The sequence below is a fragment of the Cebus imitator genome, unplaced genomic scaffold, assembly GCF_001604975.1.
Source record: "Cebus imitator isolate Cc_AM_T3 unplaced genomic scaffold, Cebus_imitator-1.0 Scaffold695, whole genome shotgun sequence".
NCBI classification, from domain to species: Eukaryota; Metazoa; Chordata; class Mammalia; order Primates; family Cebidae; genus Cebus; species Cebus imitator.
Genome location: NW_016108010.1, coordinates 240,397 through 258,095, shown reverse-complemented (window position 1 = coordinate 258,095; position 17,699 = coordinate 240,397). Strand labels below are relative to the sequence as shown.

General features: G+C 33.1%; 1 protein-coding gene across 2 annotated transcripts in view; it reads left to right on the top strand.

The window, feature by feature from the left end:
- Positions 1 to 17,699, top strand: part of CEP290 (centrosomal protein 290) — a 90,031-nt gene that overhangs the window by 1,691 nt on the left and 70,641 nt on the right. Inside the window, exons 4-13 of one of the 2 annotated variants that reach the window (XM_037734966.1) lie at positions 881 to 950; positions 1,248 to 1,294; positions 3,661 to 3,804; positions 8,914 to 8,967; positions 9,568 to 9,588; positions 9,715 to 9,867; positions 10,271 to 10,453; positions 11,116 to 11,205; positions 13,748 to 13,870; positions 14,805 to 14,928. In XM_037734966.1, the coding sequence (XP_037590894.1) occupies positions 881 to 950; positions 1,248 to 1,294; positions 3,661 to 3,804; positions 8,914 to 8,967; positions 9,568 to 9,588; positions 9,715 to 9,867; positions 10,271 to 10,453; positions 11,116 to 11,205; positions 13,748 to 13,870; positions 14,805 to 14,928 (1,009 nt within the window). Of the gene's footprint in view, positions 1 to 880; positions 951 to 1,247; positions 1,295 to 3,660; positions 3,805 to 8,913; positions 8,968 to 9,567; positions 9,589 to 9,714; positions 9,868 to 10,270; positions 10,454 to 11,115; positions 11,206 to 13,747; positions 13,871 to 14,759; positions 14,929 to 17,699 lie in introns of those variants that run through there. The other variant, XM_037734967.1, reaches the window with a different exon arrangement.

Here is a 17,699-nt window from a genome sequence, read left to right as displayed (position 1 = left end):
AAACAAGGTGCAGCAAGTTTGTAGCAGGCTGTAGAGAAAACAAATCTTGGGTAGGTACTTTGAGATAGGCTGTTGAGGGCCTTAAAGATATATTTTATGCTATCAGCAATTGAGAACCAATAAAGGTTTTTGAACCACAGTTGATAGGTACAAAAATATGCCTTAGGAAGGCAAAACAATATATTATATATGACAAATAGAAGGATATTGGAGCTGTATAGACATGGCATTATAGAGGAGTTTAAACATGAAATTATGTGTTAGAATAATAGCAATTGGAACAGAAAAAAAGTAGTGGAAAAAATTACAAAGGGAGACGTTGCATTACTGGCTGTAAGACTTGAGGACTTGAAGTAAAAAGGAGAAGCAAAAATATTTCATGCTATTAAAAATTTAGAAATTGTAATCTTAAGTAAGAAAGCTGCCTGACATGGTTGCTCACGTCTGTAATCCCAGCACTTTGGGTGGCCAAGGCAGGAGAATTGCTTGAACCTAAGAGTTTGAGACTGGCCTGCATAATACAGCGAATAATACAGTGAGACCTCGTCTCTACGAAAAAATTTAAAGTCTGGCCGATCATGGTGGCATGCACCTGTGGTCCCAGCTACTCAGGAGACTGAAGTGGGAAGTTTGCTTGAGCCCAGGAGGCAGAGGTTGCAGTGAGCTGAGATTGTGCCACTGCACTCCAGCCTGGGTGACAAAGTGAGGCCCTGTCTCAAAAAAAAAAGAAAAATTATATATTTATTCAACAAATATTTACTGAAAATCGCCATGTGCCAGCCATTGCCAACACTAAGAATCATAATAAATAAAATTTTTGTTTTCAGTGCTTACATTCTAGTATAAAGGCATATTGAAATAACCTTTTTTTAATGTTTAGATGAAAGCTCAAGAAGTAGAGCTGGCTTTGGAAGAAGTAGAAAAAGCTGGAGAAGAACAAGCAAAATTTGGTAAGCACCTTGGAAAAAGTTTATGGTATTAAATAATAAATTTCATTTGTTCATTAAGCTGTAGCAAATTAAATTTATTCTATAAGATGTATATAGTTTATTTTTAATATATAACATTTATTTAGTAATAAGCAATTCTAGACTCCTATTTTATGGATCTGCCATATAATTTTTTTTGATACCTTTTAATCATGATGGAATCTTTTAAAAGAATTAATTTTGTTATTCAAATTTATTTAAAATTTGTTTTGTGGTAGCCAATGAATGAAAACATTTGTCTTTTTTTTTAAAAAACAGAAAATCAATTAAAAACTAAAGTAATGAAACTGGAAAATGAACTGGAGGTATGTCTTTTTGTATTTCCTAGGATGTAATTGTCATAAAATTTATTTTTCATTGTTTTCAAATTTTAAAATTATTATTGGCTGGAAAAGTTATAAGGATGATAGTAATCATGGTTATTTGTTTATTCAATATATATTCTCTATGCCTATTATCTGCTTTATATTGTACTAAGGATTGAGCATACAGTTGTAAACGAAATTAAAACAGTTAACTGCTAGATGGAGCTTGCAGTATTGGGAAATACATAGAAAGCTTACTAGTAACTGAGGTGGAGGATGGGTGGGGATTTGAGGAATAGTGACCAAAGGGTTTTATAGAAGTAATTTTTTACAAAGCTGAGGGCTAAAATATGAATGTATTGTTAAGGAACTAAATTCAGATTCCTGAAAAGGTAGGAATGTAATATAAATGGATCAGCCTTTGAAAAGAGGAATACCCTTTTCCTTGTGTTAGGAGAGGAGGAAGAGTAGATGAGGGGAGGAAGAGTGGATGTATGTAGAAGACTTTATGTTTGTAGGCATAGTGCCTGGAAGTTGAGAGGTTGGTGATGATGTCATCTGTTAGAAAGAGTGGGAGATGGTGTGGTCACATTTTAAGAAAATCAGATAAAATTTGAAATATAATGGAGAAAAGACTGGAGAGTTGGGGATCTGGAGCCAGATTTGAGTTCTACTGCTGATTCTTTTACTTGTTAATTCTCTGAACTTGGATGACTTGTTATTTTTGACTCTATATCCAGCTCCTGGAAAATTGCCAAGCACTTTCAATAACTACTCATTAAATGAATTATGGAGTTGAATCAATTCTGTGTTAGTGTTTAGCTAGGCAACTGCTATATAATAGTTAGTGTTTAGCTAGGCAACTGCTATATAATAGAAGAGTAGGACAGTTGAAGATATTGGTAGGAAAGTGGTTGAAGTGATGATTATGAAGTCTTACTGAATAGATAAGAAAGTCAAGATTGGGGTTCAGTGGGCAGAAGGGTAGGGATAAGGAGGGAGAAGTCGAGGGATTAGTGTCCTGTGAGGTCAAGGGACAGGCAGAGTGGAAATAATTGAAAGAATGTTTCTGGTTGGACAAGGATCTGATGTTGGTGTGTGAGTGAGAGACGATAGTGAATTCAAGAAACAAGAAAAAAAATAAACTAGAACAAAAGTTATGTGGAAATTGCTTAGGTGGGGATTTGATGAACGTCTGTGAGGCACATGCTTAAATTCCCAGTGCATTTTACAGAGTGACTGGGAAGTTGGTGGTTTGCTGCTACCATGAGTAGGTAAAGATGGAGAGCTGGATATCTTGTGAGAAAGCAGCTGAGGTTTTTATAGGAGGAATGATAGGAATGATCACATGAAGTTGCAGGGTAGAGTAAACCTAGAAGTACCAACACCTTCTCCTGACCCTAATATATTTGGGCTGTGAAAAAATGAGCACCTTCCAACTGAAAGCGTTCCAAGGGCCATAGTATCCTAAAGGATCCAAATTGCAGCTAAGGCAAGGAGATGGAAAGGATGATTCAGAAATAATCTGAGGATGTGAAATCTTTATCTTGGAATTTATCTTGGAAGAGGTTTAGCACAAGGGAATGCTTTTTGAAGGAGAGAAAGAGTGTGAAAAATTTGATTAAGGTAGAGGAAAAACAGAACTATAAGGTGAAGAGATAAATGTGAGATTAGATGACCAAATGATTTGATGTTCCAGGACATGACCTAAATTAACAAGAATATGAAGTAAAATGGATTTAGTTGGCTACAAATCTTAAAGATAAATGAAACCCGAGTTGTTCAATAAGGTGACACTAACACTATTTACATTTATATTTGTTAAAATTCAAATGAAAAATTTGATTCTTCAGTTGCAGTAGCCACACTTCAAATACCTAAACATAGCTACATGTAGCAAGTGGCTACTGAACTGAGCAGCACAGAGAGCATGTCCATTATCCTAGAAAGTCCTGTTGGATAGCACTGGTCTAAATAGTCCATGATATGAGAGAAAGGGCAGGTTAAGCCACTAAGCTTCACAAACAGTGGCGGAGATTCTGATGATTCGTACACAGGTTCCAGATCTCTGCAGCTCAGGACCTTTGCCATTAGTCTGGTACCTGTTGGCCAGTGGTTACAACAGAATGATTAACAGTCAATTCTTTGTAGCTCTGGGTGGCTCAGGAGAAGTTTAAGGACTTACTAGCTGTGAACTAAGGCTTAGGTAAGTTAAATTAAAAAAAAAAAAAAATTCTTAATATGGCTTTAAATATCTGCACTGAAATATAATGAAAATTTAAAGGCAAGATAAGTTGCTTATTGTTGAATCATTTGAACTTCAAAATATAAGGGGTTAATTTATACTTTGGGTTTATTACTTTGAGATGGCTCAGCGGTCTGCAGGTGGACGGGATACTCGGTTTTTACGTGATGAAATTCGCCAACTTGAAAAGCAATTAGAACAAAAAGATAGAGAATTGGAGGACATGGAAAAGGAGTTGGAGAAAGAGAAGAAAGTTAATGAGCAAGTAAAGCACCTTTTTTTTTTCCATGAGTCTTCACTTTTCAAGTTACCTGGCTTTTTATAATTATTGGTAACAATATCCATTTTTGTATTGTATGTTATATTTGAGGAATTATGTACGCTTATCTCTAAGATTTTATAACACTGTTCATTTTGTCATCACAAATTTTAAAATATAGTGGAATAGATACTTCTAGTGAATATGACTTGAAGATTAATTCTTTATATTTGGAGGTACATTTTTCTCAGAATATATCATACTTATTACCTAAAATTGATGCTTTTGCCTGGAAGATTAGTGTCAAGAAACTAATAGACTTGCATAAAGAAGTGATCTTAGTATCATAGTTTATTTTGCATAAAAGTTATATTTATTTCAGTGTGTTTATATGATTAGTAGATTTAGAAATGAATCTTTTGATGATACATTCAATAATGTTTAATTAAATTTCTTGTTTTTGGTTATATCTTTTTATGTGAGATATATATACATATATATTGTTTTTGAAAAGTGTTGTCAGCATTTTATCAATCATATTTAAAATAATGTGTAATACATAGTTTTTATTGACTCATGTTATTCCTTGTTGTAAACTAATAATTCTTGCAGTTTTCCCTTGAATTTAGTTTTGGGAAAAAAGTTTTTTGCAGATAAACTTGTATTTTCTTGAAGAAAATTTCCTATTTTACCTCAGCTTCCTATTTAATGTTTTATTTATTTATTAACATTTCAAGTTAACATTTATTTGTTTTTTTATTTAGCCTCAGCTGTTAGTAAACTTAGTAAAATTTGATGCCTACATGTGGTAACTGTCCTGTCTCTTATGCTCAGAAACATTTTTTACCTTTGTGTCCTTTAGGTCATTATTGTGTTATATTCTGTTTATTTCATTTTATCCATTGTTCTCTCAGAAATAGAGGGTCATACATTTTAAGAAAACGATATGCTATTTAAGAGAATCTGTCTCACTTGAGACCCAGAGTTCGAAACCAGCCTGGTCAACATGGCAAAAACCCCGTCTCCCCTAAAAATACAAAAAAAATTAGCCGGACCTAGTGGGGAGTGCCTGTAATGCCAGCTACTTGGGTGGCTGAGGCAGGAGAATTGCTTGAACCCAGGAGGCAGAGGTTGCAGTGAGTCGAGATTGCACCACTGCACTCCAGCCTGGGCAACAGAAACGAGACTTTGTCTCAAACAACAATAACAATAAGAGCATCTATCATAAATTGATTTGTAAGGAAAACTATTCCTTACAAATTCCTTACAGGTATCTGTTTTACTCCCAAATTTTAAAGAATCATATAAAAGTTAGCTATCAAAACAATGTGGTAGAGAAAGTATGGATTGATGCCACTTAAATGTTAAGAACAAGCTCTCAGAGCATTATCTGGTTAGTTAACTGCAAAACATAACAGACCTGTGGATTTTTTAATAGTTATAAAGGATCTAACTTAACGATATTCACTGGTAGACTTGCTTAGGGGGATGCCTGTGGTTTTCTTGACTTTTATTCTTCTCTTTAGGCCTGTATCAGTCAGTTGATTATCATTCATACCACACAACCTTAGCTAATCAGAACTACCTTGGCCATTTATATCTTAAACTATTATCTTTACTCATAGTCGCGCACAGAGAAAACTTAAATATATGGCCTGTGTTCCTTTTTGGCTGCTAAGTTCCTTGAGATGAAATACGGGTATAGTTGTTTGGTAATTACTTCTTTGCCCTTAACCAGTCATTCAGTTTTAGTGAGTCTTTACAGCATACCAGAGACTGTGCTAGTTGCTAGTGATATAGTGGGCAACTATGTTCTGCTTCTCTAGGATATTCACAGTCAATAATAAGCATAACATAGTGATAATATGTTACTTAGGGAGATATTTCAGGACATATTCTGGGATACTCTGGAGAGGGATGCCATAATCAGTCTTGAGGTTCAGGTTGTGATTTGTGAACTGAGACCTGAAGTAGAAGTTACACTGGTAAGAGGAATGAGGATATATATGGTGGTTAAAGAAAGAACATCCGGGATAGAAGGTAACGCATTTGCTAAGACCTAGAAGTAAGAGATGTTATGGAGTGTTTAGGAAGCTACAGTTATTCATTTTGACTGGAATATAAGTGAAAATAGCTTCCGTGGAGTCCTTACTATGTGTCAGGCACTTCATATGCATTAATTCATTTTTGCTTATTTGATACTTATCATATGAGATGTTGTTCATTTCTACCATGATACAGATGAAGAAATGGAGACAAAGAAAGGGTAATTGCCCTGGTTACACAGCTTATAAGTGGTAATGATAGGATTTGAAAACAGTCTTACTCAAGAGTCTGTGCTAAATTGCCTTCCCAGTTTTAATTCTTATGATCCTCTGGAGAAATAAGCAAGGGCCAGTTCCTGATGAATTTGGTTCTTTTCCTAAAAGGAGTCAATGAAGGGTTCTGAGCACAGGATATAATAAGATCTATACTTTAAAAGTTTATTGTACTTTGTAGAGAGTGGATTGAAAGGGGCCAACACTAATAAGGAGATATTTGTGTTAATTCAGGCAAGCCCTAATGATGGCATTTGCCTGAGACAGACAAGTGTGAGAGAAGTAGGTGTAATTGGATGGGTGAATTTGTAATTGGTTGTTGGAGGAAACAGAGGATGGAGAATTTGCCTAATTTTGTGGATTGGGCCACTAAATAGGTAGATAGTGCCATTCACTACAGAGGAACATAAGAGGCATTTGGAAAGTTTGAGATTATTTCAGTTTTCTAGGTGTTGAGTTTGAGGTTCTCGTGGGCATATTCAGAAAGGATTATCTGTGGTAATAGAATTCACAAGACACTCTGGGCAGATGATGAGGATTTATAAATCAACAATGTAGACATTATTGAAGCCGGAAAAGTGATTGTAAGGCACATCTCTGAGAAATGTCTATAAAGCAATGAAATTGGAAGAGGTGCTTCAAGGAAAAGCACAAGAAAGGAGAAATAGAGTGTGATGTTTGAAAAGACAAGGAATGAAAGCATCAATAGCATTAAATGCTTTAGCATTAAGTTCTTGGCTTCTCTTGTAAAAATTTCTCAATTAAGAACACAGTGGGATTATTAACTTTCAATTGATAATGATGATATGCAAACTTCTAGAATTTGTATTATACTTTGTATTTTGTTATAAATGTTCTTTAAATTTTTTATTTTGAAAAATGTTATATCTTCATTAAGATTGTAAGAAATACACTGTTGGTGGGAATATAAATTAATTCAACCGTTGTGGAAGACTGGCAATTCCTTGAAGATCTAAAAGTAGAAATGCCATTTGATCCAGTAATCTCATTACTGGGTATATACCCAAAAGAATATAAATCATTTTCTTATAAAGATACATGTATGCATATGTTCATTGCAGCCCTATTCACAATAGCAAAGACATGGAATCAACCCAAATGTTCATCAATGATAGAATAGCTAATGGATGCTGGGCTTACTACTTAGATGATGGGTTGATCTGTGCAGCAACATTTGATCAGGTCACGTTTACCAATGTAACAAACCTGCACTTTCTACACATGTACCCCAGAACTTAAAAGTTGATAGAAAAAAAAAAAAGAAAAGCAATAACCACCCACATACCCTTCATATAGATTCACCAGTTGTTAATGTTGTGCCACGTTTGCTTTATCTTTTTGTCAGTATCTTTACACACACATATATTTGTCTATCTCTTGTTTGTTTAATCGCATTTTTTACTGAGTCATTTGAGAGCTAATTGCAGATACAAGACTTTGCACTTAAATATTTCAGCATGTCTGTTTGAAAAAGAAAGATGTTCTCCCACATGAACGCAATATAATTGTCAGGCTCAGGAAATTTAATACTGATTCAACACCATTATCTAGTCCATAATCAGATTTCTTCTAATGGCCCAATAATATCCTTCAGTCACCCCACCTCCAATATCCAAAGTTCCATCAAGGATCACATACTACATTTGGTTATTATAGACTTTTAAATATAGTTTTATACCATTGTGGTTCTATCCTCTCTTGAATAAAGGGGAGAAGCAGGAAAATGAAAGGTCATAAGAGGAATGAGATTTGGAGAACAGGTGAAAAAAGGCATCATAATGTTTATAATAATGTTTGCCATTTGGAGAAACGAGTCACAAATGAAATCACTTATATGTAGATAGAGAATGCTTTATTTTTTTTGTGATTCAGTTCACTGATCATTGTGCTAAGAGCTCATCTTATTTAATTCTTATGTCAACATATATGAGAAAACTGAATTAAAGAGATACTAAGTAACTCATTCACACTTTACGAGAAATTGGTTGATGAGGGACATAAATCTAGGCCAGTATGATTTTAGATGGCTTCTTTTAACCATTGTGTTGTTATTGCCTTATATTTCTAAGTATTTTATGTTCACTGATAGCAATAATGGTCTAGCTATGACATAGAAAAGTGAAATACAAAAATGTTGGGAAGAAAACCATTTTATTTGGATTTTTTTTGGGTGGAGCGGGTTTATATGTTTCTGTATTCTTTGGTTAGAGTTTGTGTGTGTGTGTGTGTGTGTGTGTGTGTGTGTGTGTGTGTTCTTTTTTATTCTTTAAAATGAACCTGTTTAGTACTCCTTAAATCCTTAATTTTTGAAAATTTTGGCCTATTATTGATGTGTTAGGTTGATATTAAATCCTTAATAGTCTAAATGTTTTTACTTTATTAGAAAGGACTTAAAATTTAAGTAGATAAGCTAACTATCTGGCTTTATACTGCTGATGGCCAGACTCGGTGGCTCAAGTCTGTAATCCTAGCACTTTGGGAGGCCAAGGTGGGTGGATCACTTGAGGCCAAGAGTTCAAGACCAGCCTGGCCAACACAGTGAAACCCTGTATCTACTAAAAATACAAAAATTATCCACTTATAGTGGCGCATGCTGTAATTCCAGCTACTCGGGAGGCTGAGGTGGCAGAATCGCTTGAACCCAGGAGACGGAGGTTGCAGTGAGTGGAGATCACACCACTGCACTCCAGCCTAGGTGACAAAGAGAGATGTTATAAAAAAAAAAAAAGAAAAATTACTGCTGAAATTTAACTTATTATTATTTTTACTATTTTAGTTGGCTCTTCGAAATGATGAGGCTGAAAATGAAAACAGCAAATTAAGAAGAGAGGTTGGTAAAAAATTTTAGTAGCTCTGGTGGTTCAGCAAAGGTACTTGTTAAAAAAGCTTACATAAATTTATATTTTAACCAGGACTGGAGTCCTCTAAGTAACTGATGTTTTCAAACTGATTTTATGGTATGACTTTGTCTCAGGGAAATAGAAAATGAATCAAAATGTGAGACCATTAAGTACTACATTCATTTCAGGTCTATGAGGGTAAATCTTTTTGTTGTTGTTTTATAAGCCATTCTTTGCGAGTTTTCTAATTAAATAGATGACTGGATTTCTATTCTTATTTCTCTTACCCAGAATCCTTTAAAAATTTTTATTACTTATGAAATCTTATAAATTCTGATCATCATTTGGTTCTACTGAACCAAATAATGTTTGTACATTGTTTATTCTGATAGAAGTTCTTAAGTTTCTAGTATAACTGAAATACTCTTTGTTTTGGTAGATAATTAGTATCCTTACTTTCTTTGGTTATTCAAAATAATGTACACCCTTCTCCTAACTTTTTTTTTGTTTTCTTTAGTCTCTAATTCTTATTTTTAATTATGTATTGCCTTTCTCATTTCTAATTACCTTTTTCCTGTCCTTTTCTGGAGAACAAACGTCTAAAGAAAAAGGTGAGGCTTTAAGGGTGGTGAAATCTTGGGAATTTAAAGATATGTTCTGAGAGCACTATTTAGAGGATGTAATTTTTGTTATTCTGAGTAGTTTCATAATGCAATGTTGTGTTTGGTTACCTTCAGAATGAACAGCTTTCTCAGGATATTATTGATTACCAGAAACAAATAGATTCACAAAAAGAAACACTTTTATCAAGAAGAGGGGAAGACAGTGACTACCGATCACAGTTGTCTAAAAAAAACTATGAACTTGTCCAGTATCTGGATGAAATTCAGGTAAAATGGCTTGAAGTCAGTTCAGAGCAATGATTCCTACAAAACTTTAATTTCCATTATAATGTAAATCTAATATTTAGTGCTAGGTGTAAATTCTTTGGTCTAAATCTGTCACTATATACTTGTAAAACATGAAATAAATTACATCTTTGAAGTTGTAACTTTTTAACTGTTCTTTTTATATTTGCCTGTCTTGGTCATTAAAAGTAATTGAGGTCCTTGTGTACAATTTACTTGATATTCAGTTTGATTTAATTGGTCAATGCCAACTAATGATCTATAGAAAATTCTCTTTGTTCGCCCCCCCTCAGTGGACACTTAATGGCTGCATTTAATTTTAATTTGGTTTAATTTCAGTTTTTTGAAAATTATTTTTTAACTAGACTGTCTTTAACGTTTTTAGACTTTAACAGAAGCTAATGAGAAAATTGAAGTTCAGAATCAAGAAATGAGAAAAAATTTAGAAGAGTCTGTACAGGAAATGGAGAAGATGACTGATGAATATAATAGGATGAAAGCTGTTGTACATCAGACAGATAATGTAATAGATCAGTTAAAAAAAGAAAATGATCATTATCGACTTCAAGTAAGAATTACTTTTAGAATGACTGATTTATTCAGACTTCATATTATCTCATTATTATTTATTTGAGCTTAGAAAGTACATGAACTTTCTAGGATGTGAATTTTTATCTGTCTTTTTAATACCGTAATATGTTACCATGTTGATATATTTGCCCATATGTGTTTCTCCAATCCCCTCACAAACACTGAATCTTACAGTCCAGGATGTATAAATGATACTTGAATGAATGTGTAGATAGCAGGCATGTACAGCTCATAATTATGGGTCTTTCTGCAAGACTCTTAAAAATCCTGTGGATCATAATGTTTAATTTTATCTTAAATGCATTATAAATATATTTGAAGCCAATACATTGTTCACTGTTTATGTGGATTAAACTTGTTTAAAAGGTAATGTTTAAAAATAAAGTTTTCTAGTAATGAAAGATAATTATACAATAATAAGATCCAGAAAATATTAAATGTCATCTCTAATTCCAGGATGACTTCAATGATAAATATGCATATGTAATGTAATGTATCTGTATATATGTGTATATAAGTATGCATATGTATATGTGTGTATGTATATATGTTTATATATAATGTATATCTAAATATGCACAGGCGAAATATATATTATATTAATTTGCAACAACTCTTGAATTAACTGCTGTCTTTTAGGTGCAGGAGCTTACAGAGCTTCTGAAAGCAAAAAATGAAGAAGATGATCCAATTATGGTAGCTGTCAACGCAAAAGTAGAAGAATGGAAGGTATTTTTTTCAATTGACATAATAACTTTTTCATTTTGTATTTTAGATTTAAATTTTAGTCTTATTTTTGCTTAAATGTCGTATTTTTAAACATGAGTTTATTTTATTTCTTGGCTGGAAAAGCTCTAAAACTCTCCTTTGTGATCTCTAGCTCATTTGTTATTGAATGACCTCTTTCACATCAATGAGTTGAACTTTAAACTTTTTGATAGAAGTCTAACTCCAAAATACATTTGTCATGTGAAATATATAATTCTAAATGTATTTAAATTTTTTCACTTAACTCATAGTTACCTTGTATACATTAGTGAAACAGTTGCAGGTTTAATTTTAGTTTTTCTAACTAAATGTCAGATTGATCAGTGGGAATGGGAATAAGCAAAGGGATAGTCACTTGGGAAGCCTTTTTAAAATGTACCTCTCTTCCTCACCACCACTCTCCAACCTTAACAAAATTGTTAGGCCTTACCATATTAGAAGTTGGGATTATGATGGTTCAATATTTGAAAAACATCAGAGATGATTCTGAATGAATAATTCTAATTTTAAAAGGTATCACTTCTAGAATCATTGCTTTCTAGTAGAGTTCACATAAATCTTGTTGGCATTTGGAATTGATTAGCATCTAGGAAGCTCAGATAACCTATATTTAAACAAAAGGAGTAGCAATGGAAATAAGGTCTATAGAATCTGTCAACATCTGTAAACTTTATATAAAGGGCCAGAGTAAATATTTTAGACCACCTGGTCTCTGCTGTAACTAAACTCTGCTTATAGCACGAAAGCAGCCATAGAAAATAGGTAAATGAGTGAGCAAGGTGGTTTTCCTGTAAAATTTTATTTACAAAAGCACGTGGGAGGCCAAATTTGACCTGTGAGCTGTAGTTTACCAACCCCTGGAAAAAACAGTTTTGACCACATTTAATGTTGGCAGAGGTAAATGGTAACATGTTATATGTATTCTGCACTTTGTTTTGACTTAATATCTTTTCATAATTATTTTATATCAGTAGATATAGTATTGCTATTCTTTTTAAAGGCTGTGTAGTTTTTATACAGGTATTTATTTGATAATTTGTGAAGTTTATGAAGTTTCCCATTTTGGGGTTAGAAACTGTTTTAATGAATTTCCTTATATATGCTATTTTGCAAATGTACATCTGTAGAATAAATTGCTGCAAGTATAATTGTCATGTTTGTTACAAATACATCCTGATAGATTGTCACTTTGTTTTTTGCTTTGTGGCATTTTTTGCTATGAAATATTTCTTTTTGTTCTTAAATTTATTATTTTTTAATGACTTTTGACCTTTGTTGAAATGAGAAAAGCTTCTGAGTATAAACTTGTTTCGTTATATTTTCTCTTTTTTTTTTGAGACAGAATCTCACTCAGTTGCCCAGGCTGGAGTGCAAGGGTGCAATCTCAGCTCACTGCAAATGCCACCTCCCGGGTTCAGGTGGTTCTTGTGCCTCAGCCTCCTGATATATGGGATTACAGGCATGTGCGACCATGTGTGGCTAATTTTTGTATTTTTAGTAGACGTGGGGTCTTGCTATGTTGGCCAGGCTGGTCTGGAACCCCTGGTCTCAAGTGATCTGCCTGCCTTGGCCTCCCAAAGTGCTAGAATTACAAGCATGACTGTGTTCGGTCTTTTTGTACATTTAATTCTTTGAAACATATACAGTTTATTTTGATGTAAGAAGTATAACGTGGATGCAACAGAGTTCCTCTGTTATCGAAACATCATTTATTGATTATTTCATCTTTCTCCTATTGAAATGCAATTTCATTTTTACTATGTATGCCTTTTGAATTTGAATCTAATTTTGGAGTCTCTTAAATTGATTGATCTATTTTCTAGCCATGTATACTTGTTTCAACTATTGTATGTTTTAATATCTAAAAACATTATCATTTTTCTTCATCACTTATCATTTTCATTTTAGGCTTTCATTAAAACTGTTCCTTATGAACATTTTTAATGTGAATTATAGAACTGGCTTGTCCAGTTTTTAAAAAATATCTTGTGGATTTTTATTGGGTACATGTTAAAGTTATAAATTGCTTTATAGATTGATTTAGGATAAACCTTTTTATGATATTTGGTCCTTCTAGCTAAAGAACACAAGATACCTTTTCTTTCACTCATTCAAGATATTTTATGCCTCTCAGTTGCATTTTAATGCATACTTCATAAATATCAATTGTATTTACTTCATAAATATCAATTGTATAAAACTTTTCAAAAGTGTATGGAAGTACTTCTTGTTTATAAATTAGTTTTTAAAGGTTGAAATATTTTTAAAGATTGAATTATAAAAAAAGAAAATTACAGTATATATTTTAAAATCATTTCCTATTTGAATTTCAGGTTGTATATACAAAAGGAACAAAAATTATGCCAGTAGTTGCTTATACTTTCTCACTTCAAATAATTTTTTTTCCTGTATTATAAATCTACTAATGGTGTCATTTATGATAATGAAGAATGTTTTATTAAATTTCCTTTTGTGTAACAGATTCTATTTTGTTTATTTCTAGCTAATTTTGTCTTCTAAAGATGATGAAATTATTGAATATCAGCAAATGTTACATAACCTAAGGGAGAAACTTAAGAATGCTCAGCTTGATGCTGATAAAAGTAATGTTATGGCTCTACAGCAGGTAAAATCTTACCAGAATTTGGTTTCATCAACCAATTTTATTATAGTTGGAACTCTGAATGATGTCTTTTATTTATTATATCATCAGTGCCTAGTCTAGCAGCTTGCACTACCAACTGTATAATAATGTCTTTTGAAATTTCTTACACCATCTAGTCCCTATAAAAAATTAGAATTAAGTTTAGAGTCAGGATTAGAGTTAAGACTAGAGTTATTGTGTTTATTTTTCTGTGTTTATGTGGATAGTACACACATTGTTTTGGTTAGAAATTATTTAATAAATGATTAAAAACTTTTAAGAAAATTTATAATAATGTTTTACACTGTTAAGGTTTATTTTACTGTATCTTAGTCCTAACACACCCTACACAATGTGACTTAAGCTAAAAGCATGGTTATAATTTATCTGTGCTACGTAAAGATTTTATTTTTAGTGAAAATATACCCCAATAAGAGCAAGTCACACCTTTATTATTTATGCTGTAGTTACAGTCTAAAAGTAAGAAGGAGATTTGAAAAGTACATTCAGAATAAGAACAATTACAGGGGACAATATTTTTGAATGAAGTACTAAAGGGGAAAAAGCTAAGTTGAATAAAAGCAAAAGCACAGAGCAAAACACAAACATGCAAAATGGTAAAAATATGGAATTCAATGGAGGATGAGGAAAGTACCATATAAGGAATTATAGAAGTCACAAACATTAGGGAGTTCTGGAAATTCTGTTTTCCAGAGTGTTAGCCATTATATCCATCTTTCAGTATTGGAGTAACAGCAGTGTACCTATCATTGTGTATTACAGTTGAAGTGTACAAACTTTACCCAGAAGAAGATATGTTCTACAGTCTTGTTGAAAAAAATCATACCTACCCTTTTCCTTACCATTTTAGGTTAATATTCATGAAAGGATATATATTGTTTTAAAACATTTATAGGGTATACAGGAACGAGACAGTCAAATTAAGATGCTCACAGAACAAGTAGAACAATATACAAAAGAAATGGAAAAGAATACTTTTATTATTGAAGATTTGAAAAATGAGCTCCAAAGAAACAAAGGTATTTTTATAAATACATAAAGTTATTTTATATATCATTATGTTGCTAAAGTACTTTATTAAAATAAAATGTCAAGTCAATATTGAGTTTTGTCTATTTGAATTATATATTTAAAAAAATTGTACAAGATATTATTTATTATTATACTTATATTACTGGTGCCTATGTTTGTTAATGATGGATCTATTTTCTGTTATTTTCTCCTCTGGTGAAAATTACATTAACTTCTATTACCAGGTCACTGGTATGAAAGAAATGAAAAATGGTGATATAATTATTTTTATTTAACTTCTTATAATTAACAAAGAATGGAGGATAATAAAATTTTGGCCAGTGTAACAGCATTGCAGATAGTTTTCAGAAGTTATTTCACATGTCAGCAATTGAATTAATCTTACCCAGATTAATGTTTCATCATATTCTCCTTACATTGAGCCATACCACCTTGTTTAACACATCAAATTCTATGAATATAAGTTCTCGCAATATATGTGTTGTTATATTTCCATAGCACTACATACTATAATTATGTCAGGGCACACTAGTGCCAACTCTTCATGGTAATTTCATTGACATGTTTATTATAGTTGCTCACTATATATATATTTTTAAATGACATGAAGGAGAAATAGTGATTCCATGTATGTATGTATGCAGTAGTGTAGTGATGTTGTGTTTGCAGGTAGGGTTGTAATTTTGAAAATGAAGCAAAAGCCTTGCAGAGGAGATAATTTAACCTATACTTAAAGAAGTAAAGGAGTGAAACATGCAGATGGCTCTTAAGCAGTGGGAATAAGTTCAAAGGCACTAAAGCAGGAGTGTACCAAGCGTGTTCTAGAACGACAGAAGTACTTTTGGCTGGAGTAGTCAGCAGGTAAGATCAGAGCGGTAAACAGAGGCCATAGCGGTAAACAGAGGCCATATCATGTGGGGCCTTATAGTTCGTTGTGATTACTTTGGCTTTTAAGTGAGAAGGGACATTGGAGAAAGTTTCTGAAGATAGGAGTGCTATAATTTGACTTAGCCTGTGTCTGCAGTAGGCTGTAGAAGTAGTAAATAATAGGGAGACCTGTTAGAAGACTATTGTAATAATCTGGAGAAAAGTGATAGTGGTTTGAGCCATAATAGTAGCAGTGAAGTTATTGGATATAGGAGTTCTGGATGTATTTTGAAGGTGATAAAAATGGAATTTGCTAACAGATCAGATGTAGGATGTGTGACAGAGAGTTAGAATTCTTTGTCTGAACCAAAAGTTTTGGTCATGGTGGAGCTGTGGGAAGGGCAGGTTGAGAGATAATCAGGTACTTAATTTTAGACGTTAGGTTTGAGATGCTTATTATACATCCAAGTGAAGGTGTTAAGTAGGCACTTGTATATGATAGTTTGAACTTTAGGACAGCAATCTAGGCTAAAGATGTGTTTGGTAACCATCTCTGTAAAAGTAATTGAAGTAATGAGGCTGGCTAAGATCACCAAGGGAGTAAATGTAGGTTAAGAAGAAAAATCTAAAGAGTGAGTCCTGGGATACTTCTACTTTTCCAGCTAGGGAAATAAAAAGGAACAACCAAAGGAAACTGAAAAGGAATGCTCAGAGAGTAAGGAGGAAAAGCGGAAGTATGGAGAGCCCTGAAAACCACATGAGGAATATAACAAAGGAAGAAGAAACAACTGCTTTCAGCTCTGTGTTCTTTGTTGCTGATAGATCAAGATGACCACGAAAAATTGACTGTTTGACCAAAAATGGTCATTTTTGGTTCAAGAGAAAGTGGGTAGAGAGGAAATATAATAAAGCAATATATGAACTCTTTTCCAGGACTGTTTCCATAAAGAGAAGGAGAAAACAAGGTAGTGGTTTGAAGGGAAAGAGGGATTAAGAAAGTATTTTTCTCTTAAAGATGGAAGAAATAACTCATCATTTAGGTTAATAGGAAAGTTCCATTAAAGAAGAAATGTTGATGAATCAATGAAGTGGAGAGAGAGAACTTCTGGAACAATAATATTTTTAAGAATGCAATGGGGTGGGATCCTAGTGTGCCAGTGAAGAGGTTAGCCTTAACTAGGAACAGAGAGCTCATCCATAATCATAGAAAAGAAGGTAGAGTGTATTGATACAGATGTAGATGGCTTGGTAGACATCCTGGTAGTGGGAATTTGCTGAAGTTCTACATTGGTTGCTACTTTTTTTCTCAGTGAACAAGGAAGCAAGTTTCTTAACTGAAGGTAAGGATGGGGAAGATATTTCATAAGTTTGAGGAGAGAGGAGAAGAGAAAATATGAAATGGTCATCTGAAAGGTGGAAGACATGGAGAATGTGGTATGACTGTTGAGTGGCTTCAAGGGCCCACTAGATAGATATTTCTATATATGTGTTTATTATATTTGTATTAGAATACTTTGCCAGTAGTTTAAACTGCTTTAAAAGGATGACTAATAGTATGGGTCATGCATATTCCAGTTACAAGGAGAAAAAGTGGTGATTGATCTCTGCTATCAAATAAGGACAAGGACTTACCTAATAACACTTTAGTCAGTTCATAGTCATATAATCCCTAAAGCTCACAGAAGGTGTATGTACTAGACTGTACTCTATATCTTGAACTTAACTTGTAAAACATAATGGCTAATGGTATTCTTCCTTCATAGGTTTAGTTATTATTCTTCAGCTCTCTGAACATAGATAGTAAAAAAAATCTAATTCTGCTAGTTCACCAAAGCTGATTATTTGGACAAAACATCTTGATCAAAATGTTTGAAAACCGTTCTCCTGACAA